The following is a 27,435-nucleotide window of genomic DNA, read 5'->3' on the forward strand; positions in this document are numbered from 1 at the left end:
ATAACGGTAAGGAATTTTTTTACACTCATTTTTTGTCATTTTTTTCTGTCACCACAGTATGTCTGTAGGCATTTTAAGATCACTGAAATTCAGTTCAAGGTATCACAAAATAAAGTAGCTCATATTTTCAGTGGTACCGCTTGTCCATTTTAGGGTTTCTTGAAAAGAAGTTGAGATATTTCAAAACAAGCAAGAGCTTATTTCAGCATATCTTGAAATACATTTCAAATGTCAAATACACCTCACATACCACCTAAATGATCTGGGTGTTATTTTAATATATGTGGAAAATGTAATCAAGATATTTTAAAATGTATTTCTGATATCTTCACCTTGACTCATGCTTTACTCATTTTTACTTATCCGAAATTTATTTCATGACATCTTAAAGATGTGTCTCTGCTCTGTTTCCTATAATTAAAATATTCTTGAAGACATGAGGCGCAAGAACCAGACATAAAACAAGTTTGTGGTGTGTCTGTGACCCCTGCATAATGTAAATAAATCAAAAAAAGGAATGATCTTTTGACAAAGATAACATTAACATCTTTCCAGACAAGAGTCCGATGTAGAACTGACTCCAACATGGCCAACTTTCCAGTCATATGGGAACCAGGCAGGAAGGGGCATGTCCGGTGGTGGAATTGCTGTCAATCTTCCTTTCTGCAAAGGTGGAAAGAGAGAGAGAAGGCATTAGAACACAGCACCACCTCCTGGCTCTGCCGGTAATCACCATCACCAGAGCCCTTAAGCTGCCTCCCGAGTACACGCTTGTGACAAAAGCTAAATAAGAAAGTAAAGGCAATTTGAAAATTACTTGGTAGCCATAACAGATACATGCAACGTAAAACAACACATTCACAATGGCTTATGGGTTTTTCGGACATGCACAGCACTCTGCTGTTAGTGTAGCAGAAGCCAAAGTCAAATGAACATGGATGCACCATTGTTGAACAACGCGATGTAGTGAGAATAGTTTGGGCAGAGGGAGTGAAACCTTCTGAAATTTACAGAAGGATGTTAGCTTGTGCAGATCAGTAAGCTGTTTAGGTACCTTTGTTGGACAAACTTTATGGTACCCCAAGTCATCATGCACTATGGCACGTCCAGACCCATAACTGATATCCAAATGTGCAGCAACAGCAGACAATGTAATCCATTGGTCTTCTCTGATGAAGGCATTTGCCCTGTCAACGGGGGTTTGTGTGCGCGATGTTGATGGTCAAGCAGATTTAGCTTCATCGGTTACACTTGTTCTTCCCTCTTAAAACCTTTCAACCCCTTCATAAACTTTCTCTTGGGTCATACTGTTTTCACTTCACTACTTAGCTAACATCATTTGGTGAATTTCAGCAGGATTCACTCCCTCTGTGTTGTTCAATGGTACAAGCGTCCACAGCAAGCGTTCATGTTCATTTGACTTCAGCTTTAACTAGACTAACAGCAGAGTACTGTGCTGAGAATGTTGAAACCACCCAGAAGCCATCGTGAACGAATTGTGTTTAGCCACCTTCTACCTGTTGCAATGACTACGTAATTTTCAAATTGCCTTTACTTTTTCATTTCCCCACGTATCTCAAAGTTTGTTGTTTTGGACTCCATAAACAGAAAAGGCACTCATCTGTCTGATTTCTGGTGTTTTAAGTTTTAAGAAAAAGAACAAACAGGGCAGGGGTTTTAACTGAAGTTGCTGTACCTGTAAAGCCTTCACGTGGCCACCAGATCCACCATGTGGCATGTGAGAAGTTGTGTAATGTGACATTGGCCTTAGACTCACACTACATGGCTCAAGTTCATCCTCAACAATTGGAACTTAAAAGCCTTTATCACTGAAACAACCAGTGATTAGATTAGATTTGATTTGATAAACTTTATTTATCCTATGGGGAGATTCACATGTATACAGCAACTGAAACATAAAAATGATACAGACTCACAGGACAAATAATATTACCAATTAATCAATCGATCTATAAAGAAAAATAAATAAATGTATATTCAGATATTTCAAAATGGCATTTCAAAATAAACTTAAAAAGTGCTCTGGGAGGAAGCATTGAAATGCCTGACAACACTGGGCCAAAAAGACCCCCAGAGGCACTTCTCTTAGTATACCATGGTGGAATGAGCTTGTGGCTAAAACTATTCCAAGAGAGCACCTCCTGGAGGGGATGGAGGGGATTTTTTATGATGGCATCCAATTTTGCCACCATCTTCTTTTCTACAACAGCTTCCAATGTGTCCAGGTTTTGCCCTGGGATGGCGCAGACTTTCCTGGTAAGATTTTTCAGGCATTGTGCCTCTTTTGAGCTCAGGTTGCTTCCCCAGGAGACTGTGATGTAGAACACCACACTGGCTACTATAGGCTGATAGAACATTTCCAGCAGCTTGCTGCACACATCAAAAGACCTGAGTTTCCTTAATAAGTACAGTCTGCTCTGGCCCTTCTTGTCCAGAACCACTGTGTTCTCACATCAGTTCAGTTTATTGTTTATGTGAACCCCCAGGTACTTGCAGCTCTGCACCACTTCTGCATCCTCACCCTGAATGATGGCTGGTCTCAGGGACTAGATCCCTTGGCTCACCTGAAGTCCACCACCAGCTCTTTTGTCTTGCTGATGCTGACTTTCCTACTCTGACTTGTCTCCATTATTAATGTGGCCTATGATGGAGGAGTCATCTGAAAATTTCTGTAGATGGCAAGTGCTGGTGTTGTGTCGGATGGATGTCTGAGGGTGGTGAGGATGAACAGGAAGGGAGACAGCACAGTTCCCTGAAGTGTTCCAGTATTACACCCCACCATGTCTGACACACAGCTGTTTTTTCAGGTAGTCCGTGATTCTGGGGATTGTGGAGGCATCAAGATGCAAAGCCTTGAGCTTTTCTCCCAGTCAATAAGGCAGAATGGTGTTAAAGGCACTGGAAAAGTCAAAGACCATTATCCTGACTGTGGTGTTGGCTTTGTCCAAGTGGAGTATATTCTCTGTGGAGCATATAGATGAAAGCAACTACTACACCTATACTGCATGTGTCTGATAGACAACCTGCAGAGGATCCAGATTTTCTGAAACCAGGGGCCGTAGCTGTTTTAGGACCAGCCTCTCAAAGGTCTTCATGATGTATGAAGTAATATCAACTGGTCTTGGGATCACTGGAGTGACCTTTCTTTGGCACTGGGACCACACAGGATGTTTTCCACAGCTGGGGAACCTTCTGCAAATTCCGGGAAAGAGAGAAGTGAAGGACCCCACAGAGCTGGCTGGTACATTTTTTCAGCACTCTGGGGTTGATACCATCCAGTCCTGAAGACTTGTTTCCCAACTCTCTCCTCACTTGATCAGCAAAGACACACAATCCAGGGAGTGTGGGGGAGCTGGGGCTGGAGACCACAGGCGCGATGTCATTGTGGGGGAATGTCATGCAGGGTACAGATGGCAGTTGGAATTCTAGAACTTCCTCAGCTGGCACACAGATGCTAGCATTGTTGGGCGGTGGCCATACTGACAAGAATGAGTCAAACCTGTTGAGGAACTGGTTCAGTTCATTAGCTCTGCTGTTGTTTCCTTCTTCACCATGTTTTACAGCCTGCTCATAGCCAATGAGAGTCCTCAACCCATTCCACACTTCCTTCATGTTGGTTTGTTTTAATTTGTGCTCAAGTTTGTCTCTGTAGCGGGCTTTCCCCTTTCAGTGCTGCGTCTTCAGTTCTGACTGCACCTGCTTTATTTCATCTTTATCTCCAGACCCAAGCGCTCTCTTCTTCCTATTCAATGGGGCTTTCAAGTCTTTTGTGCTCCATGGTTTGTTGTTGGGGAAACTGTGTATACTGTATAACTATACTATAATGTTAAGGAAGGCTAATAAACTATGAGTATGCTTAATGTTTAATATTGGCAGGGAAACTATACAGTGTATAAAACATATATAGCATTTTAATAGTTCCATTTAAATTGCTACATTATTTCCTTATGTATGAAAATATCCATTAGTATAATTACACTGCATAATAATAAAAGGTATAAAATGAAAACATAGACCATAAAGCGGTTAGCACTGCTGCCTTACAGCTCCAGATATGCATGTTAGGGTGATTGGCACAGTGTGGGGGATCTGCATGAGGTGGTCATGCCTGAGGCTGCTGGGATAGACTCTGTGTCCCCCCAGACTCTGGCCTAGATTAAGTGGCTTTGTGACTGTCAAGTTAAATGAAAATGTGTGTGATGAACCCATTTAAAATATGTAGCTTGGAGGCACCCACCACACGATGAACCACCTAGATTGGCAGCGGGGGACACCTCGGCACCACACTAGACTAGACACTCTTTTTTTTTTTACAGTGGCTGGAGTGCCAATCCTGCCACCCTAAGTCATAAACCATCCTTTTTAAAATCCTCTGAAAGACTAAATTTTTCTGCTCTATCTTTTGAATGGTTACTAGGCATATTCATAATAATAATCTTTATATCAGATGCATTTAATTAGTTATAAAATGCATGCATCCTATTCTTCAAAAAAGGATGTGACTAAAGCATCCTAATGACACATAACTGTCACATTGTTTTTCCTTGTAACCATTTTAGAACTTATTTGTTATGCACAGAGAAGCAGGTTCATTACCATTCCCCAATAATGCTGGTGACTCTGTGCCCACTGTCGTGTTTTTAATCCTCTTCATGATGGCTGCTGCATGTTTACTGCACACAAGGGGTCAGTAAAAACCTGCAAAGACAGAAGAGCAATTGCTCCAGTATTTCTTCTTTTACAACCTTATCTTTAACAAAATATTCTTTAGTCTGGAAAAATAAGATCGGGGCAGTGCCTTAGTTTTTTTTCACCACTACCAACAAATACATTACTTATTACCATTTTTGAACAACAACAGAGCTTCGTACACACTTTATTCAGGTCAGTTTGTTATAAACCATAGACATCCTCCCCTTAACAACTTTATGTAATATGTAAAGTTCATTCATTATTTGCAATGCTGATTTACAATGACAACATAATATTACAACAATGACAATGCCAATAAAGGCTTTCTATTTCTGTTTAAAGAGAAATGCAGATATATTGTTTATGTTTCAGTATTTCTGTTTCCCATTAGACAGTCAAGAGTCACTGAAGTAATCCACCCATTTTCTGATGGCCACCAGAGGCCCACTCACTCACACAGCCACAGTTCAGTCACAAGCCGAGCCGCACATCTTTACACTGTGGGAGTAAATGACTGCATGTAAAGGAGACATGGGGAGAGCATGCAGACTCCACGAGGACAGTGACCCGGCCACAGTCTGCACAGGAGAAACAACAGCACCAGCTGGCACACATGACATGAACGTCAGACTTTACTGACACCTGGATGGCTGGAGCGTAGCCCGGTCAATGATGATAAGCCGTTTAGGTTTAAGTTGGATTTCTGGAGTTTTCACTTGTTTATTAAAATTATAGTAAGGACACTTGTTAAAATATTTGTGTTTTTCAGGTAATGTTTTACATTGAATTTCCAAGTGAATCATTGCTAGACTGGAATCACTGCTCATGTCATTTAGGCATTAGTGAGAGACACTCTCATCTTCCAGGTATCCACTTTCACATCTGCTTATTTCAGTTCTGAATCCTTCTTGAGTTTCCATGAAGAACAATGCATTCAGTCTGCCACAGGTGGACTCCAGTCAAGTTCTAGAAACATCTCCACTTTAATTAGTTTTCATTACAGAGGCTTCAACAGCAAACATGGCTTGGGCAGATTTGTGGCAGATGAAATTTAATGTCAGTAAATGTAAAGTATTACACATAGGAAGTAAAAATGTTAGGTTTGAATATACAATGGGAGGTCTGAAAATCGAGAGTACACCTTATAAGAAGAATTTAGCAGTCGTAGTGAACTCTATGATATCAACTTCTCGACAGTGTTCAGAAGCCATTAAGAAGGCTAACAGAATGTCAGGTTATATAGCACGATGTGTGGAGTACAAGTCCAAGGTGGTTCTGCTCAAGTTTTATAATGCACTGGTGAGGCCTTGTCTGAACTGCTGTTTGCAGTTGTGGTCTTCAGGCTACAAGAAGGACATAGCAGCTCTACAAATGTCCAGAGAAGAGCAACTAGGCTGACTCCAGGGCTACAGGGAAAGAATTATGAGGAAAGATTAAAAGAGCTGAGCCTTTTCAGTTTAAGCAAAAGAAGATTAAGAGGTGACATGATTGTTATTTTAGAATGAGCTCATTAAGAACATAGGGACAAAGTTGAAAACTTGTTAAGGAAGTTTTTCTTTACATAGAGAACCATAGACACTACCAAGTAGTGTGGTAGACAGCAGGACTTTAGGAACTTTCAAAACTCGACTTGATGTTATTTTGAAGGAATTAAATGGAATGGATTGGTCAACTTTGTTAGGCTGAATGGCCTGTTCTTGTTTAGATTGTTCAAATGATCTAATTAAAGCAAACAGGACACGCCTGACCACAATTTGGAGGGCCACATCAGAGGATCTGAATATTTATGGACATGAGAGATTTCAGTTTTTGATTTGTAATAAATTTACAAACCTTTCTCAAAACGTGTTTTTATTTTGTCATTAGGGGATTCTGAGTGTAGATTGATGGGGAGAAAATGGCAAATTTGTCCATTTAAAATTAAACCTACATCATGGTAAAGTGTGAAGAGAGTGACGGGGTTTGCCTACTTTCTGAATCAAGTACAGATATCTGAAATTTAAACTTTGACCATTAATAATATATTTTAGACATCCAAATTAAAAGACAAATATGGAAATTTGGAAGGTATTGTGTTTGGCTCTGCCGGTTCCATGTCCTGTAGTCCCAGTTGTTTTGTGAGTGGCTGTGCATGATTGTGTCCTATGATGGACTGGCTTCAATGACACTGTTTTGGACAAATTAGTTAATAATGGATTATTATTTGTATTTAAGCCAAAGGCAGCAGCAAAGCTAAGTGAAACAATCACAGAGTTCTAATGAGAGCGAGCGTGAAGAAGTTAGTATCATGGTGCAGAGAAATACGACTTCATTACTGAAGCGAGTCCACCCTGGAGAAGCAGAGCCTGAAGACTTGGCTCACGTCTGCTCCTTGGGAGTCGCCTCTTTACTGATGAGGAACTGAGTGATGAAATGAAAACAACTTTACTCAGACCACTTTGGGGTTAAGAGCCACACATAGGCAGAGGGCCACAGTACACGTTCTTGAGCAAGTTTAAAATTAAAAAGCCTGTTCCTTCGGTTAATAGAGCATCCTGCTTAGTTGGATACTTTGGTCTTTCTTTTGTTTTGTTGCACGTGTTTTAATTTCCTGAGAATTTAAAGAAACTGTGTATGGAATAAATTAGATAAGCAAAGAGACCCACCAACTCTGCCATTGGCACAGGGCAGGAACGACTTAAACAAACACTGAGCTGAAATCCCAATCATGGACACATTTTAAGTAGTCCTACTTTGGAAAGGACTTTAATGTTTTGTGAACTTGTAATCCTTCTCTATAAAAGAGGTCGGGATTGTCCTTCCATCCCGTGAGTGCTACGCAGGCGCGGAGTTTCACACACGCCCCGTCCATTTTGCAATGCATGATGGGATTTGTAGTTTCGTTTTTCCAGGTAAAAGATGATTTTCTACTCCAGACTGTGCGATGTCTTCTTCTTCTTTCTTACTATATAAAAGCGGTCGGGATTGTCCTTCCGTCCTGTGAGTGGAAAGCATAGCAGTACTCCGCTTATCACAGACTTACTACTTGCAGCTTGCGGTACGAAGCGACATGATGTGAGCAGAGTTCTGGTTCTCCCATCATTCCCTTTCTTTTGTGCGCGATGCGCTGGAAAAATAGACAAAATTATGTCTCTGGAAATAATTAATGTTGATGGAGTACAAATGCCTCACCGTGTAGTAAATATCAGGGGGGTTCAAAAGGGTGACCTCAATATAGAAAAAAAGTTTAAATTTCATCACAAAAATAACAAACTACGAGTATTAAAGTAATACCGCTCAAATGCAATATAACCAAATTAATGAGTTTGTATAAAATATCAAATTGATCTACATATTGAATTGCCTTAAGAAGTGGTCAACTTAAAAGTCGGTCGCCTTAAAAGGCGGGTCAGCCTAGTATTAATTTATTGGTTGTGATTATGTATATTTGTCTTTTGTGTTTATATATTTTGCATATAATGCTGTAGTCAAGATGGAGGTAAAGAATTTAGGGAGTAATTTATGACTGTGACCTGAATTTTAAATCACATATTAATCAGACCACTAGGACAGCATTTTTTCACTTAAGAAACATAGCAAAACTTAGACCTCTTATATCATTGTAAGATGCTGAGAAATTAGTTCACGCTTTTGTTTTCAGTCGGCTAGATTACTGTAACGCACTCCTCTCAGGACTACCCAAAAAAGATATAAATCATTTGCAACTAGTACAGAATGTAGCTGCTAGAATCCTAACTGGGAAAAGAAAATCCGAGCACATTACTCCAGTTTTGATGTCACTACACTGGTTACCTGTGTCATTCAGGATTGACTTTAAAATTCTGCTTATGGTTTATAAAGCCTTAAATAATCTCGCTCCATCTTATATATCGGAATGCCTGACACGTTATATTCCAAATCGTAACCTTAGATCCTCAAATGAGTGTCTCCTTACAATTCCAAAAGCTAAACTTAAAAGAAGTGGTGAGGCGGCTTTCTGCTGTTATTCACCTAAAATCTGGAATAGCCTGCCAATAGGAATTCGCCAGGCTAATACAGTGGAGCACTTTAAAACACTGCAGAAAACACATTACTCTAACATGGCTTTCCCATAACTTCATTTTAGTTTAATCCTGATGCTCTGTATATTCAATTAATTATCATTACTATTCATGGTGGCTCCAAAATCCGTACTAACCCCAACTCTCTCTTCTGTTCTTTTTCTGGTTTTCTGTGGTGGCGGCCTGCACCACCACCACCTAATCAAAGCACCGTGATGTCCCTACATTGATGGATTAAAGGCCAGAAGTCCACGTGACCGTCATCATCAAGTCCTTCCATGAGAACCCTGAATACAATGAGGACTGATCATTTATGTTAGGTAGAATGCCTAGCAGGGGCTGGTAGGTCTCATGGTCTGGAACCCCTGCAGATTTTATTTTTTCTCCAGCCATCTGGGTTTTTTTTTGTTTTTTCTGTCCTCCCTGGCCATCGGACCTTACTTTTATTCTATGTTAATTAACGTTGTCTTATTTTAATTCTTACTTTGTCTTTTTTTCTCTTTCTTCATCATATAAAGCACTTTGAGCTACATTATTTGTATGAAAATGTGCTATAGAAATAAAGGTTATTGTTGTTGTTGTTGTGGTCAGTATGTGCATTGATTATTTGATTTTGTAGCGGTATTGCCATGTAAAGTCCTAGAGGTTGTGCTTAATGACAACAAGGCTGTAGTTCAGATAAAGATACTCTGTGGACGCTGGTCCAAGGTGGCAGATGTTCTTGGATGTTGTTTTTTTTGTCTCCCAAGCCACATTAGCACAGTCACCAACACACTGCTTTGCTCTTTAACAGCTGAGTGAAGTATCTAAACCCACGCTCGCGTCTGCATCACCTACCATACAGCATGGCGAGGTACCTCCTGCAATGAAACTGGCCATTCCGAAGGAAAAAAAAGATCTGCTAAAGAAGAGGACTGGATTATAATATTAGATGATAATAATGCAAGAAACAATATTTATTACGCAAATTATATTTTATTGAAGTAAGCCATGTTACATATTTTTAATCCCCCATCACACATACTTACACAAAATAGTATCATTTTGCATAATTTTTATATTTTGGTTCATAGAGAATATCTCTAATCTCAAAGGACAGTTTCTTAAAATACTGCTTTAAAGAAAATAATTGTGCAAAATCAACAATCGTATTCAGTTTAATAGCAGTGCTTGTGTTACTCGTTCATTTGATTTGTGGCCTCTTGGACAGCATACATGGTGTAAATAGTCAGTCGGCCGCTGCATTCTGTGCTGTTGTATTAGTAAGCACATGAATGTAAAATGCTAATGTCATACCGCATAGATATATTTAGTTAGATACATGGCCTGTTTGGCACTTCTTAATTTATAATACATATATATGTAACAGATTTTTAAGCCTGTTCAGTTATCCTCTGCCCTCATTCAGAAATGAAACCCAGTGAAACACTCTGGAAAGTCCAATCATTACATCCATTCCATGGCGTGTTTTCTAAATTACAAAGTGGGCTCCGATTTTTGGGTCAAAATGACTTTCTGGAGTTGTGTACTGGTCTTTGTATAATTCTGGAATTGTGCTGAGCGTCTGAAGTTTGTGCACCTCTGACGTTTAAAACTGAAGTTGTTACTTATCATTAAATAACCTGCTGCAATATACATGCAGTGCCCTCCATAATGTCTGGGACAAAGTCTGCAATGTGCACTCTAATTATGATGTCTGAAGTTTTTGATTTGTAATTTTAAACTGTAAAGCAGAGGGGTAAATCAAGAAGAAATGTGCCTTTGTCCTAAATATTATGGAGGGAGCTGTATATTCTGTAGTTTACTTTTAGAAAATTAAGCAGCCGTAAGAAGAAGAAGAAGAAAAAGCATTCACAGTGCATCATTTGCAAAACTCCCACGTCAGCCCAGTTCTTTGTTTAAATATTTTTTTCAAACAATATTCACGTGGAACAATTTTTCTTTTCAAATTTCCTTTTAAGACCCTCAATCTCATCTCATCTCAATGAGATATTGGCACTAATAATAATGTTCTCTACAGAACTGTAGGATTCCGCCATTTTAATTGTATTAAATCGTGAAGAACTGGCACACACTCATGTGGAGCATTTGCTTGAAAAATGTCCTACAACAATAATTGTGATTATTTTAATGAGTGGGTAAACTAGAAAATAAATATGCTAAATGTAACTGTATATAGAAATCCCCATAGTGGTTCAGAGGTGCATGCTAATGAATAAATATTCGTAACAAAATAACAATAGTAAAAATCCCTGAACCAGGTAGCACGTTTTTAAAGTAAAATGCTAAAACAACAAAATAGTCCAAAAAAAAAATTAAGAAACGTAAAGTCCTTTTATCAGTGCAATAGAAGGAATGGCATCCTCAAACTCTGTTCAGTATACAACTTTAAAGTGAACAGCTGAAAAATCATTTTTTTTAAGAAAAATGTACAGCATTTATAGTCAGCAGATGTGATTCAAAAATCAGCACCTTTAATGTCAATTTGTTTTAACTTTTTTATTCCTTGACACATTGTCTATAGCAGCATACATTGAAACACCCGAGTCCACAAAATAAGGGAAGGTTTGTGCAAAATGCTTCGATCACCGAGAATAAGCAGACCAAGCAGGCTAGATGGAAGACACTGTGATGCTCTCGGTAGTCTTTGGTTCAAGTGACCTGTTAGACACAGAAAGCTATGTGATTCCACTTAGATGTTACCTGTAAAGCTGTTATGAATCCGTTCTCTAAACCCTTTCTCTTCACTGCAGAATGATGGGCAGCTTGGCTTTTTCCTGGCATCAAAACAGAACAGGCAGGATGGCACCCCATCGAAGGACCCATTTATACACACAAACACACATGGACTTTACAATGGAAATGGGGACCTGTAGGGGCATGCAGTGCACTGGCAAAGCCCACCTTCTAGCGTAGACAGTAATGCGACCCTTGCCCAAAAACGCTTGTTAGTCAAAAACAACTCAAAGCATAGTGCAATTTTAAGTGAATCTTTTTAAAATCATAATCCACTTGCCTCAGGTAACCAAACTATCCAGTTCATATTTTCTTTATTCTTACTGACCACTGTTTTACCCGTAATGGCTAAGGAACACATTCAATGTGATCTATGAGTTTCAATTCATGACATACAGAGCAGAATTTAGTGCAAATGTCAAAAGTGCTCCTATGAAAAAACTATTCAGATTACTGTGTAATCATGAGATTTCCATTAATATCAGCCCAGACAGAAGGTTCATGTCCAAAATCTTCAAATAAAAAGATGAACAAAAGACCCCTTTCTCTGTGGCTCTTCCTTTAGTGATTGCAGTTGTCACGTTTAGATCCACGTTTCTTTTCCACAGTAAAAAAATAAATAAATGAGACAATTGTCATCCTGCTCTTCTCTCCCCCACTGTCAAACTTTCTGGAAAACTCATCCTATTTTGTGTTTTGTGTGCAAATTTTGTGTTTTATTCTGCATTGCCTGCCCTTGTATTTAGAAACATGATGTTATCCTACTAAATGAGTGACTTGCTTCAGTGCAACTGGATTAGTAATAGAATTTCTCCATTTTGTTAAGCTCTCTAGTCCCTAAAGGACATGCAGGAGAGCAGTTGGTGACTATGAGGCAGCCAGCATGGGCACATTGTCAACCACAGGTGCTTTATTTGGCTCATTTATGTAGAATGTTTCTCCCCCCCCATTTTGATTTAGCACCCCATCTTACTTTTGCGCTTGTTACAGAAACTTAAATACCTAAAAGTCCACTTTTAATGACTTTCCAGTTACATTTTAGGCCCCTTTCCACAATTACCTGAGATGATCTACCTGAATTTTTATTCTGCATTCTGTTTATGTTGAGACAAACCCTTAATTAGCGGAATTTATCAATTCCTTGTAGTGCAGACCATGTTTAGAGAGCTTATAGTTCATCTTTTAAACAGATGTAGCTACTAAATCTAAAGTTTCAGGAATGAGGCTGTGCAATCCATCTTGGTCAATCCTGTCCTTCGGCAGCAACTAATATGGCTCGGAAATGTGAGTTTTCATTAGATAGGAGAGCAGAGGGGGTATCGAATTCAAGAACCTGCAATAAATGACAAAAAAAAAGGAGACACCTTGAGATTATCTGAAAAATGCATGTATTACAGTTTTTATTTTAGAAATTCTAAAGAGGAACAATAATACATATTGGTTTGTTTATTTGTTCATTCATCCATTACTGGCAATTGCTAAATCCAGCAGGGGGTTGTTGAGACCCGAGTGTGGAGGACTAATTGTATTCATTTTCACTGCTTTTTGGATGCAGAGAGTAAAACCTAAAGGGTTATATACATAGTACCATATGCAAGCTTATTGACCTTAATGGCAAAATGTTTTGCTACTAATCATTATTACATAGTTATGTTGTTATACTACTAAATAAGTTACTTGTTATGGTATGCTTGGGTTGTTAAATAAAATGATTCAATTGTGTTAAATATACTAATCTGTAAAGGGCAGATAAGGAGGGTATGTTGTACAAAAGAATTCTGTTTTTTTCTGGCCCTTTACTAGAGAGACCACCACTTCTAGGTTCTTGGAGAACACCTTCCATCTGGATCTGAATGTTGAGACAGATGGGGTCTCGCAAATAAAACTAGGAAGAGTGTTCCAGGGAATGCACTGCTATCGCCAAAACCTTAATTGGGCTTTATTCTTCACAGCCTCTCATTTTCTGGTTTAGCATACATTTAATGAATGCTTGAAGACTTTTATTTCTATAATTACAGGTTGTCTGTCCAATTTAAAATCTAATTTGCAAAACACATGTTTTGCATTGAAATTTCTAAATTGCCGGGGATGAAGGTCCAGCCCAAAATGAAGCAGACTGACCTGACCACTGAGTTAAATGGCTGGGAAGCAGCACATATGCATCACGTCTAGGGCCTGCCAAATCTTAGTGTCGTTTTTAATCAAATTCCACTTACAGCATATAAGGGAATGGTGTTCAACCAACATCATTCCAAACGTTTGGGACACAGCAGCCAGAATGCTGAAGGATCTGTAAGACACTTAAGGAGTTATTCAAGTCTAACTATCAGCTAATCTCATTTAATTTAGTAATAGCCTACACTGGCTAAAGGATTAAAGCACACAGTTCTTACCTCTGCACCAGCTTAGCAGACTTATTGGATTTGTGTAGATTGATATTTGGGCTTGGGTTTTTACTCATTGACAGCACCATGCAAACTGAATGAATTCTTTTTCTTTGGTTATATTCTTGAATAAAAGCGCACTTGTTTTGTTACACCTTTTCTGAAAGTGTTTATTTGATATTTTGACTTCAGTCTTCACGCATTATACACTTCATGTCGGTATTTTGTCATTATTAAAGTAAGATGATATATTTTAGTTGTGCTTAAAACTTCTTGCCTCACATTTTCTGTCTTCCTACATTTACCCAGATTGTTGTAGACATGGAACACACATGAAATGTATGTATTCCAAATAACAATATATTATTTACCCAATACACTTCTAGACCCCTCACACCCAGACGAACAGACTTCAGCGTCTGAGTTGACTTCAGCTGCCTCCATGGGAGGATGAGTGAGCAGGCTGCCTGCTGCCAATGCTAAACAACAGATTTGCAAGACAAAGATGCTGATGAGAAAGTGCAAAGGAATTTAAGGTGGCCCAGCATTACAACTTTTTTCGTAGGCTTCAGGGATTCTAGCGTTATACAATTGGTATTTCTGTTAAAAAAGAAAAAAAACTGAAGTGTCAAACCCAGAAACAGAATGAGAAATCCTTTTCCAAAATTAAATTGTTGGGTGTCAAAGAAATGTAATGTTAATTTATTTTAAATGATAAATTCACATAAAAAAATTATATTCTATTACATCCTGTTTCTGCGCTAATGGTAAACACAGATATTAGAACATTAGAACTGTCTAGACAAGAAATGGCCATTTAGCCCACCAAAACTGGCCATCCCTATCCACTTAATTCCTCCAAAATACCATCGGCTAGTTTTGAAAGTCCCTAATGTCCTACTGTCTACCACACTATTTCCTATATATGGTTCTCTGTGTAAAGAAAAAAGTCCTAATGTTTGTGTTTAATTTACCCTTAACATGTTTCCAACTGTGTCCCTGTATTCTTGATGAATTCATTTTAGAAATATTACTACATTAAATGACAATGGATGAGCCCTTAAGAGCTTAGGCTGACATAATATTCTCATGTCAAGAATGTCCGGAAGCAATAAAAAAACTAATATGCATGCTTGAACTAAAGGCCAAACCATAACCCAATAGGTTAAGAGAAGAAAGCCTTTTTAGTCTTGAAGAAATGCATCTGACAAGTTCATCAGCAGATTGACTCCACTTAAAAATGTAAAGCATAATAGAAAGAAATTCATACAGAAAAGGATTTGAGAAATAACTTAATTTTGTAGCTGAAGTAAATATCCTGAAGGATTTAAAAAACTGAATGGATGAAAGATTAGCTATCCAAAACAATGTGATGGACTGTGTGGTGTTCTCCTTATTTAATAAAGTTTCTTATTTTTTATGCTGTTAGACTGATTGATTGGATTTACATTTGCTGTGTGTGCATGTGTGTGTAGCAGTCACACAGTTTCTAGTATTCCATATCTTATTTTTTTTCTCTTGTAGGCTTGATTGTTTGAATAAAAAAGGTTAAACTGATAATGTGCAGTGCATTTATATAGAAAGAGAAATAGAGTGAGTGTACAATACAGAAGTGCTCTATTTGGAAGAGTTTTGTAATCAAGTAGCCACTGGCATGGTGTGGTTTACATTCATTTTAATTTTATTGCTATTAGAGGACTAGCATACTTCTTCATTCCACCGTGAACTCTGCACTGTAAAAAAAAATGAGCCTAAATGACAAACATACTATTTTTTAGAATACATGCAAAGTTCTGAAAATCAATCACTCATATGTTATTGTTTTCTTTACACAACCAGCAACCAGCTTAAGTCAAGAAGTGTCCTCATACAGTTATTTGCCTACAGTGAACAATTAAGATTAAAAAACATGTTATACAGTCATGTGGTAAAAAGAAATTCATCCTTTTGCTTCATGACATACCCCATTCTTATAAAAACATGGTTACATTCTTCATGGATGAGACAACTACAAAATAAGAATCAGCTTTCTCTAAGATTATAAATAACAATGCTAGTAATCCCAGAGTCTTATTCTCGACAATTGATCGTCTGCTAAACCCAGGTAACTCAAAGGAATGCCTCCTAAGTACTTCCAGTAAAAACTGTGAGGCTATTGCTGTATTTTTCAACCAAAAAATTAATGATATTAGAAATAACGTAGTATATCTCCCCAACACTAAGGATCCTCCTAAACCCCAGCATTCCATTATAAACAAGTTAAACTCCTTCACTAGGATAGATTTACCTGATTTACATAAAATTATTTCTCTGAAACCCTCCACCTGTGTCCTTGACCCAATACGAACAAATTTTTTCAAAGAAGTATCGGGCGTGCTAATTGATAATGTTCTTGACATAGTAAATTCGTCATTAGATACGGGGGTCTTCCCAGACTGTCTTAAGACTGCTGTAGTTAAACCCCTACTTAAGAAACATAATCTCAACCCCTCGGCTCTTGAAAATTTTAGACATATCTCTAACCTGCCTTTCTTAAGTAAAATTCTGGAAAAGGCAGTCATATTAACTACAAAGAGGCCTATTTCATTTATGTTAGGTAGAATGCCCAGAGGGGACTGGGCGGTCCCGTGGCCTGGAACCCCTGCAGATTTTTTTTTTTTTTCTCCAGCCGTCTGGAGTTTTTTTTTCTGTATTTTCTGTCCATCGGACCTTACTCTTTTCTATGTTAACTAATGTTGTCTTATTTTAATTTCTTATTTTGTCTTTTATTTTTCTTTTCTTCATTATGTAAAGCACTTTGAGCTACTTTTTGTATGAAAATGTGCTATATAAATAAATGTTGTTGTTGTAGAGGAATAGATTTTTATTCTCTGTTCTTGGACAAACCTGTACCAATTTTTTCATTAGATGTTTAACATCAAAAATGCATCAGTTACAGTGTAGGCCAAACCAGCATTATCCATTTTGTGTTATCTTAGCAAGCCACTATCAGACACTCTTATTGCCAGCTATAGTCTCCATGGCAGAGCCCCGCACTGAAATGTAGCTTTGTGCCTTATCTGATAAGATGATCAATACCAGACCTTGTAGCATCAGCAGGGACATCTCCCAAAGGCATCAGCCAGACAGCCACACTCTGAACAGAGGACCATAAATCAAGGATATTCAACATGACAGACAAAACTTTGCACCAGTATTAAAACAAGAGGATGGGCTTACCTGTTTGTGCATTCAAGAAGCTAATGGCAAGACCTCTCTATTTCTTCCTTTAAAAACATCAAACCCTAACAAACTGCTCTTCTCATTAAGGTGCAGATTAACCTTGCCGCAACTTTGGCTTCCCATAGCCAGAACTCATAGCTGACAGGGTGCGGCTGAAACAGAGAGTAAAGCAGTCTCTTTACTGAAGAGGGCAACTGTGCTAGACAGGAGGGGTCTTTATGACTGAACGAGTCATTTGAGATCTCCTTTCATATCTGTTCTTTCCTCATATAAGTAAATTAAAAAGAATACAAAGTTCTGATGCCTGTCATAAATGGAGTGAAACTCTGCTGCAAGCTTAAGGCTGTATGGTTATGCCCTAGCAAATGGCAGTTATTTTTATTGATACTGTCTCTAGCCTCATTTTTTTGACACAATTCTAGCAGAATCTAGAAAGCGTACTAGCAGATGTTTTAAGAATAACAACATAAGCCATAACAACATGTACATTTCCATTGCAAATGAATCAATATAATTTATTTTAAATCAGTTATACACTAGACATTTTAAAATAAAATAGTGCACAACAGCAAAGTTTAGAAGAGGTTAAACACCTACCTCCCCTTGATGTAACACCAAAATGCGATCGCAGTTCATAACTGTGTTCAGTCTGTGTGTGATGATCAGAGTTGTGCATTTACTAAAAGAATTATGGATTGTTTCTTGAATGAGCTTGTCTGTCTCCAGGTCCACTGCAGCTGTAGCTTCATCCAACAGTACAATCTAGAAACACACATTATATTCTGTTGCACACAGTACAGCTTTTCATACTTAAATTTAAGTGAAAATGACATTGTCCTTTCATAAAGTGTCAGGCACCTTCAAAGGTAACAAGTAATCAAAGACACCAAAGGTATGCATTTAGGATGCTTTTGATTTAAACTATTACTCTTTTGTTATAGGGAACACCATAGCCAAAGCCCTTTATAGAAACCATATGCAACTCCTTTATTTGTTTCATTGTTTGATTAGTGTAATTATTTTATTTTTGTCATTTATACATATTTATAAAATTTGTACAGCAGTATGCTAGGTGACTTAAGGTTTCACTGTTAGCCAGTCATAGTCACCTGCGAAAAAACTATACATTCTTACTATAAAGAAGTGTTGCTTTTGTAAAGATTCAAGTATAAAGATAAATATATATTTTATTTATCCCAAGGGGAAATTTAGATGTCTCAATTAAACTTAAAGGTTGCTAGGCTAAACCCAACCTTCCTTGACTGGCAAATGCAGTATAGAATGACAATGATAAATAAAATCTGCAGCTCTTTTAATATTAACATAAAATGATGTGTAAAGCCCATGCATTTATTCATCTTCTGTGTTGACAGCACAATGCCTCCCACATATCTGTGATTAGAGCTTCACCACCGATGATCTAGATACATAATCAGGCAATCCTTGAGAGGAACGTATCTTTTATTTTGACAGAAAAAGGCCATGAGATTATTTTGTTTACATTTGTTTACATACCCTGCTTAACGTGCAAACAGAATGCACAGTCATGAACTTCAAAACAAGCTCAGTGCTGGCCTCCCAGGTTGTGATCTCTATAATGCAGCTCTGCATTAATTTGCCATCCCTCTCAAGGACATGGCCTGTCTCTTCAACTTTCATCTGAACATCTTCAAGGCACACTTCTAACATACCCAGTGGGCATAAAACTAAACAAAAGAGGTGTAGAGAATGTGCAACCAGAATGCAGTAATTCTGCCATCTCTGCCAAGTTTTACTCTTTTGAGGAAAAAGGCAAATTGTTGAGTACATGAAACAAAAGCTAGACAATGGAGCATTTGGGAAATGAGACATGTAATACAGGGATAAGGAGTACATCACATTAGTTGGTATGTATTTTGTATTAAATATAATTTAGTTATGTATTTTAATATACTCTTGTTTATAATAGTGCTGGGGAGTGGTAACATGTTGGTCGGGCATTAAACTGTACTCTATACTCCGTACTACCAGTACCTACAACATATTATTCTCCACTCCTCTTAAACCTTTCACTCAGAGTGGTATCTGTTAAGATATAAAGGACTAGCTGCCTCTTACCTTGCTTTGCCGGAGCAGTGCTCTTGAAAGGCACAACAGCTGACGCTCCCCCACTGAGAAGTTCTCCCCATTCTCTAATACTTTTGACTCCAGCATCTGAGGTAGGTTTGCAACCTGTAGTGGTTAAAGTTGAGTATTTAGGAAAACAAATCACAATAATGACAATGAATAAGTATTCTACTAAAAGTTTAACAATGAATATTTTGATAGCCCTGCGGTGGGCTGGCACCCTGCCCAGGGTTTGTTTCCTGCCTTGCGCCCTGTGCTGGGTGGGATTGGGTCCGGCAGACCCCCGTGACCCTGTAGTTAGGATATAATGGGTTGCATAATGGTTGGATGGATGGATATTTTGATAACTGAAAAATAACAATTTGTTCATTCTGTTGCTTTAAAATAAGTTATACGTGTGATATTAGACAAAAGTCAGTATGATAGTGTATACAGTAATCCCTCCTCGATCGCGGGGGTTGCGTTCCAGAACCCCCCACGATAGATGAAAATCCGCGAAGTAGAAACCATATGTTTGTATAGTTATTTTTATATATTTTAAGCCCTTATAAACTCTCCCACACTGTTAACATTATTAGAGCCCTCTAGACATGAAATAACACCCTTTAGTCAAAAGTTTAAACTGTCCTCCATGACAAGACAGAGATGACAGTTCTTTCTCACAATTAAAAGAATGCAAATAGATCTTCTTCTCTTCAGGAGCAGAGAATTTCAGAGGGAGAGAGAGAGCTCGCGCTCGCAAAGAAAAGCAAACAATCAAAAAATCAATACTTGTGCTTTTAAGTTTGCCGCAGCATTTTTTAGAGGAGCGTTAGTATCTTCTAAGCAAACAGCCTCTGTGCAAACAGCCCCTCTGCTCACATCTCCTCCGTCAGGCGCAGAGAATGTCAGAGAGGGTGAGAGAGAGGCAGAGACAAGCAAACAATCAAGCACTGCGCGGGAAGCATATCTTACAGCATTGAGGAGTTTTAGTTAATATGTAATACATGCTCTGATTGGGTAGCTTTTAAGCCATCCGCCAATAGCGTCCCTTGTATGAAATCAACAGGGCAAACAAACTGAGGAAGCGTGTAGCATAAATTAAAAGACCCATTGTCCACAGAAATCTGCGAACCAGTGAAAAATCTGTGATATGTATTTAGATGTGCTTACATTTAAAATCTGCGATAGAGTGAAACCGCGAAAGTCGAAGCGCGATATAGCGAGGGATTACTGTAAACATTAACTGAACTAAAGAACTGCATGGTGGTCCTATGGATAGTGTTGCTGCCTTTTACCATGACTCGTCGCCTAGTCTCTTGATCTTTTAAGAACTAGAACCTTCCCTGCCATGTTTGTGTTCTCACATATCCTAGAGATATGCAGGTTAGGCTGCTTGGCTCCTCTGAATGGACCCAGTATGAGTGGTTAATTGTGTATCTATGAGTGTGCCTTGTGAAAGACTTGATGTGGAAAGGGCATTCCTAGTTTGTGCCTGATAGGGACAGATCCCAGTTCACTTAGGGATGCATATCTGATTAAACAAATGAAGAGGCTGGATCGATGAACCGAGTAATACCTCATACAACAGAATGATCTTAGTCATGCCAGAACTAAAGGACTTCTCATTCCAAACTGCTCTTACATTCTCCTTCATGTGCGCCTTCTCAAGTGCATCCCAGATCTGTGCATCTGTGCATTGACTCCAAGGGTCTAAATTTGATCTGTAACAGAATATACAGAAGGCTCTTTTGAGTTAACATAATATTCTTAGATTTGACTAATCTAATTCTGGAGCACAAGGAACTAACTACATTTTTTTTTTTTTCAAAAAAAGGAACTTACCTAATGGTCCCAATGAACATCACTGGCTCCTGAGGAATTACTGACAATTTCCTTCTGAGTTCTTCAAGACTAACCTGTGCAATATTGATTCCATCTATAGTGATGGAGCCATTAGAAAGCTCAACTAACCGAAAAAGGGCCGTGCCAAGAGAAGATTTACCTGTGCACAGAGAGAAGAGAAATCTGAGGAGATGCACTAGTGATGGTATACATTGCCAGACATTAAAAGGGAAATTTGTTAAAGATGTAGATGTTTTAGACATAAGAAGCATGCAGCTTAAAGCTGCAGCCTCTCAGATCCACAAGCCAGGTTAAAGTACATGTGAGAATTTTCCTTTCACATCTTAAATACTTAGATATTTGTTTAAACTGGCCTTGTACGAGTGAATATTAGCATATGTATCATTTTGCCTTCCAGTGCCTATTGTGTTTTATCTTGCTTTTGTTCCTTCTTTGTCTCCAGTTTCAAAGGGACAGGCACTGTCACCTTGCAACACCACGGACTGTGGTTACACTGACACAGTAGTTGGATGGGTTGATGTTTCAGTAATGGGTGGCATTGTTGTACAATGATTAGGGGCTTTGCAGCCCAGTCATTGAGATTGAGATTGTATGACCTCCTGGGGTCTACTTTGGGTATTTTAGTTTCAGGCCATAATTTAAAGACATGAATCCTGGGTTAAATGGGGTGTCTAATTTGGTCCCGCAGTATATCCCTTATTGTGTCCTGCTATGGACCAGTCTTACTGCTCAGACTCCTGACTAGTGCTGTTGATAAAGGTTCTGGCTACCTGTAACACTTTAATGGAACAGCTAAGTTTAGAAACTGTACAGAAGAAATGCTGATTTTTTAAATAAAGGGCCAACAAACCTTGCCAAAGAATAAAATATGAGGAACTGGGATATCAGCATTCTTTTTACTAAAACATTTGTTGATGCATATAAACAATCAAATACAAGTACGAGTTAATCATAATTAATACAATTTTGTCATCTATAATATTTAAAATATAAGTTTGGTATTTTTAAAGTCAAAGCTATTTATTTACCAACATGGTGTATATGCATTTGTCACATGAAACTGAGTTCTAAAGTTAATTGCTTTATAGAAATTCAAAAAACATTCTTGGTGCTTTGCAACAGTGGGCAAGGGGTAAGGATAAGGATACATTTCTATATTCACTTGTGAGAATTCTCACGTAAATAGAGAAGTAAATTAAAACAAAACCAGCCATTGCCTTTTTCTGTCAAAATAAAAGATATGTTCTAATGTGGCATGACAAGTTTACTGTGATTTGATCTGTCAGGAGGAAACTAACCCCAGGGAGTGAAAGATTATTGTGGAAGAAGCCAAACATTGAGATGGCATGCACAGCAGTCTCCTTTTAAAATGGCTGAATCTCATAATATTGGTCTTTTTTTTTTTTGTTCAAAAATAACATGTTTAAACTATTTTACAGTATGTGAGTATCAGAAGATATGGATCAATACTCGACAACTGTCGTGGCTTGACTTGGCTTCCATAGACTGCAATGTAAAAGGCCTGTGCGAGCAAGATATTTTTTTATAGAAAGCAATCAACTTTAGAACACAATTTTGCATGGCAAATGCATACAGTATATAGCGTGTTTGTGAAGAAATAATTTTGACTTGAAAAATACCAACCTTATCCTTTAACTGAAAAACAAATTCATAATTTTTAAGAAAAATAAATAAAAAAATTAAAAACTTGTAATACTATACATTAAAAACACAGCAATTGTGTTTAACAATAGCAACAAATATATGGTACATAACTATGAAACAGAATCTGATGTATAATAAAATCAATTATTATACAAATCCAAACATGCAGTATTAATTACACAGAACAAGTAACAATCAGACAGTACAAGGAACTTAGTGAGCAATGGCTGGTTGGTAGTATCATGGGCCCAATCCAAACAGATGACTCTATGTAAGTGAATATCCTGAAAGTAAATCTGTTCTGAATCTGCTGGTATGAAAGTAAATTTGTCAGTATCACCTGTTGGACAGAAGGAGGGGAAACAGTTTATCACTAGGACGTGGGGTCTGAGATGATGGAAAGTACTTTCTTCAGGTATCTCTTAATACTGATGTCTTGTATGAATGGAAACTTAGCTCCAGTGATGAAATGGGCCATTTGAAATACCCACTCCAGGACCTTGAGATCTAACTCAGTGATTTGGACTCCTAAGAAACTAAATGTGAGAGGTGATGAAGGCCGAAGTCATCTCAACAAATAAATTAGTGCTCTACTGCTTAACAAAATGCCTTAGAGTTAACTCAGTTAACATGGGGAAGCATTGTTGCTTTGTTGATGATGCATAGTGAGATGGCAGAAATTACATCCACATTGATTTTATGAGCAAAGAGAAATAGAAGCAAAACACAGCAGCAAGTCAGCAGTGTGCAAAGGCAAATGCACAATTGGGAAATAACTGAACACATGCTTTTCTAAGACTGACACCTTGTGACACTTGTTTCAAAATCAAACTCTGTTTTCAATGCCATTTTTAAAAATCACTTGACTATTATCTGCTGTGTAAACCTGTTTCTCTTACACAAAGAACACAAGATGGTGTAATCCATGACTTTTCACTTTCAATATTATTGAAGTACTTGGGGGCAGCACGGTGGCGCAGTGGGTAGCACTGCTGTCTCACAGTGAAGAGACCCGGGTTTGCTTCCCAGGTCCTTCCTGCGTGGAGTTTGCACATTCTCCCTGTGTCTGCGTGGGTTTCCTCCGGGTGCTCCAGTTTACTCCCACAGTCCCAAAGACATGCAGGTTAAGTGCATTGGCGATCCTAATTTGTCCCTAGTATGTTCTTGGTGTGTGTGTGTGTGTATGTGTGCCCTGCGGTGCACTAGCGCCCTGCCCGGGGTTTATTTCCTGCCTTGTGCCCTGTGTTGGCTGGGATTGGCTCCAGCAGACCCCTGTAACCCTGTGTTAGGATATAGCGGGTTGGATAATGGATGGATAGATGGATGAAGTACTTGATTTAAAACAAATTTGCAGAAAGTTATTGCCATCCATCATCAAACGTACTTATTTCAGTAGAGAGTCCCTATGACAAAAGTATTTTGTGTCAATAGTAAGTTTTAGGCAGGAACTTACCCTGTGAAGTATGCCACCTGCAATACATCCACACTTAACTCATAAGGGACGAATTTAGAGTTGCATGTTTTTGGAATGAGGGAAGGAAGTTTGTTGACACAAAGAAAAACAAATGCAGATAGTAACTGTGCCAGAATTTGAAGCAAGAGTTTTAAAGCTGTGAGGAAGCAGTGCTAATCAATGTCCCACTGTTCTATCTGCAAACAAAATGGCCAAAGATAAACACATTTTTTGTTTGAGACACCTACCTGAGCCAGTCCGCCCTACGATCCCAATTTTTTCCTCTGGTAAAATATTTAATGTCACTTTGTTGAGGACAAGTGGTAAATTTTGACGGTATTGCACTCCTACATCCTGAAACTGAATTGCTCCTTCATTGGGCCAGTTACTGGCAGGAACAGAGTCTGGGATTTGTCCTTGGGCTTCTGAATTGAGGTTCTATATAAAATAACATAAGACATACTATAAACAAGTGAAAACTATTATTCCATCGAGAAGGTTTGGATAAAAGATGCCCCAATTTTTTCTTTCTCATCCTGTGACTTTTAAAAAATGATCAGTGCCTCTGCTTTGGCTGAATAGTTTGAATGTCAGTTCCAACTTCATATGACCGTTCATTGAATGAGTGTGTTTCCTGGTTTTTGCCTTGAAATCACTTGTTCTTAGTTTATATCTATTCTAGTATGTCTAGATTGGAATATTTCTGCTGAATTAACATTAATGATATGTTCAACACTTATGCACTGCTGTTTAGTCCTTTTCGGGACTGAAGAAGTTAACTTAGACAGAACTTTATTTGTCCCCAGTGGGAAATTTGACGTTTTACTGACGCTCTTTAAATAAATGAAATGCATTAAACTTCCCACAGCCTGTCAGATTAGGACATGTCCTTTAGTTTTTAATTATTTTTACATTTTTTATAGACAGACATTGGTCATATTGCATTACCTGGAATTAATTATTATTATTATTTTTAAAGTCACACTTTGTTTTTGTCTGTATCAAATTTCATTCACTATACTGTATGTCTGACCAGCTTTTAAGATACCCTGTTTTTTTACAATTATTGTTCTCAGCTTTTGCTGACTCTCCAAACTTATTGATGACATTTGAGATGCTAATCTTTTTTTTTGCACTGATGTAACTAATATACTAATATAAGTCTGAAGCACAGATTCTCAAAATATTAATAGATGAGACATTCCTCTTAAGGACTCTTTGTTTTTGCATATGAAGCAGCAAATAATACATTAGGCTTTGGCATTATCTGCTGCATTATTTATCTGTTTAAAAAGTCAAATAACTTTGTATTTCAGGATCTTCCTTTTCTAAATGCACGACTGGCCTAATAAGAGCAGAAGGCATTTTCTTTCCGTCCTGTGGTTTGAAATTGCATTTGCTATTTTTCAGTCATTAGGTTCTTCTCTCGTCAAAACTTATTCCTGAAACAGACTTAACCAGCTCAGGCTTTTTATTTCCTTTACCATTACTGATAATCTTATTTATTGCAGTTTGCTACATTTATAAGATTGTTAAAATTATCATATTAATGCTGTAAATAAACCTTTTCAAATAACTGTTAATTATGTACTCATAAAAAATGAAAAAACTGTAAACTTCCTTTTCCAAAATATTTCTTTAAAGCAACAATTTAACACTGTCTAAAACTGATTATATCTTTTGGCAAAATAAACTGCATAGCCACATAGGCTGAATGATTATGCTCATGAAGTTAAACCTGGAAATTCATTATTTTTCTTTGGTGGTGTTTATCTTGATAAAATACATAATAGTTTTACATTTTCTACATAGGAATGTTGTTAAATAATAATACAAATGAAGGTTATACAGTTTTTATTTGACTTTTGATTTCACACTTTACTTCAGCTTTGCAGAATATAATAAAAAAATGAACATTTTAACACACTAACTTGGAGAGAGGACCATTAGAATTGTAATATTTATATTATACATACTATAGTAGTAGTAGTGGTAGCAGTGCTCTGCTGTGTACAGAGTACAGTGAAATTGTTACCTGCATGTCTGACCAATAAGCACCGCATCACTACTCGTACTTATCAATTAAAATAACACCGCAACCTAACAGCTTATGTCATTACTATGCCAGATCTTCGATTTCTCTGTTTATACTTGTGGCCTATCCATGATGCAATTACCAGGCATTTTAAAAACAGAATAAAGTAGGACTATACCTTTATGTAATGGTTGATCCTCTCTACTGATGTAAATCTTGCTTCTGTCTCAGCAAGCAGACGCACAGTGAACTGAAACAGTCCTGTCAACTAGAGAGAAAAGAAAATTAAAAAAACTCTGTTTAATTTTCTTTGTTGTTTAAATCATTTCTAAGAATAGAAGTGTAGCCAGTATTTCAAGGCCCTATTTTCTCCTTTAAGGAATGGCTTCCTTAGCGCCACTCGCCCTGTCAAACCTGCAGCATAACGTCTCCTCTTCACAGCAGAAACCAAGACTTGCTTTTTACAACCACTGTTAAGCTGTGCTTGAAGCTGTTGTGCTGTCAGGCACCTGTCACACAAACTTATCTTCTGATTGGGTTGTGACTTTGGGTTTATCAGATCTCTTCCTATCAAAGTTTCTTCCAGTTTCCAGTTGCTTTTGGATTGTGTAGGACACCGTTCACTTTGATTTGTTTTGTAATTTCTCTAAATGAAAGGCCTTTATATCTAAGGGTAATATAGTGCTCTGTCTCATTTCATTTGTTAACAACCACTGGAATTTACAACTTTCTACAGTGTAATATTGTCCAAGTAGTACTTCAGAGGGTGTATCAACAACAGTCCTTTGCAACTCTGCTTAAAGACAGACAGAGGGTTTTTAATTAATCAACTGAAGTCGGGATACCTGTACAAATTGTTTGCTTCAACTTGCAAGGCGTAATTTACTTTAATTGGTGCAGAACATCAATAGATTATAACCTGTTATTTGTTCCCTGAAGAAGATCCATTTGTAATATTGTGAAAATTCCTTTTTTTCAGTTTTTGCTAACCTAAACTTTAAATTTAAACCTCTGGTAGTTTACTGCTTACTTTTTCCTCATTCTAGGTCATTCATTGTATTTCAACTCAATAAATGTAAAGAAAAACTGGGGTGTTCTAAAAGTTTTGACTGGAGTGTGTGCGTGTATATGGCATGGTGGCACAGTGGTAGGGTAGCACTGCTGCCTTGCAGTAAGGGGACTGGGGGTTCGTGTCCCAGGTCCTCCCTGTGTGGAGTTTGCATGTTCTCTCCATGT

General features: G+C 37.9%; 1 protein-coding gene across 4 annotated transcripts in view; it reads right to left on the reverse strand.

Moving 5' to 3' along the window:
* Window positions 1-9,708: 9,708 nt before the first annotated feature.
* Window positions 9,709-27,435, reverse strand: part of LOC120537216 (multidrug resistance-associated protein 5-like) — a 163,805-nt gene continuing 146,078 nt past the window's right edge. For all 4 annotated transcript variants that reach the window (XM_039765980.1, XM_039765978.1, XM_039765979.1 and 1 more), the window contains 7 exons: window positions 26,378-26,467; window positions 24,413-24,602; window positions 21,026-21,185; window positions 20,826-20,904; window positions 19,193-19,306; window positions 17,693-17,857; window positions 9,709-12,822 (listed from right to left, as the gene is read on the reverse strand). In XM_039765980.1, coding sequence (XP_039621914.1) covers window positions 12,733-12,822; window positions 17,693-17,857; window positions 19,193-19,306; window positions 20,826-20,904; window positions 21,026-21,185; window positions 24,413-24,602; window positions 26,378-26,467 — 888 coding nt within the window. In that variant the 3' untranslated portion in view covers window positions 9,709-12,732. The remainder of the gene's footprint in view (window positions 12,823-17,692; window positions 17,858-19,192; window positions 19,307-20,825; window positions 20,905-21,025; window positions 21,186-24,412; window positions 24,603-26,377; window positions 26,468-27,435) is intronic.

Source organism: Polypterus senegalus, chromosome 10 (assembly GCF_016835505.1).
Source record: "Polypterus senegalus isolate Bchr_013 chromosome 10, ASM1683550v1, whole genome shotgun sequence".
Taxonomy (NCBI): domain Eukaryota; kingdom Metazoa; phylum Chordata; class Cladistia; order Polypteriformes; family Polypteridae; genus Polypterus; species Polypterus senegalus.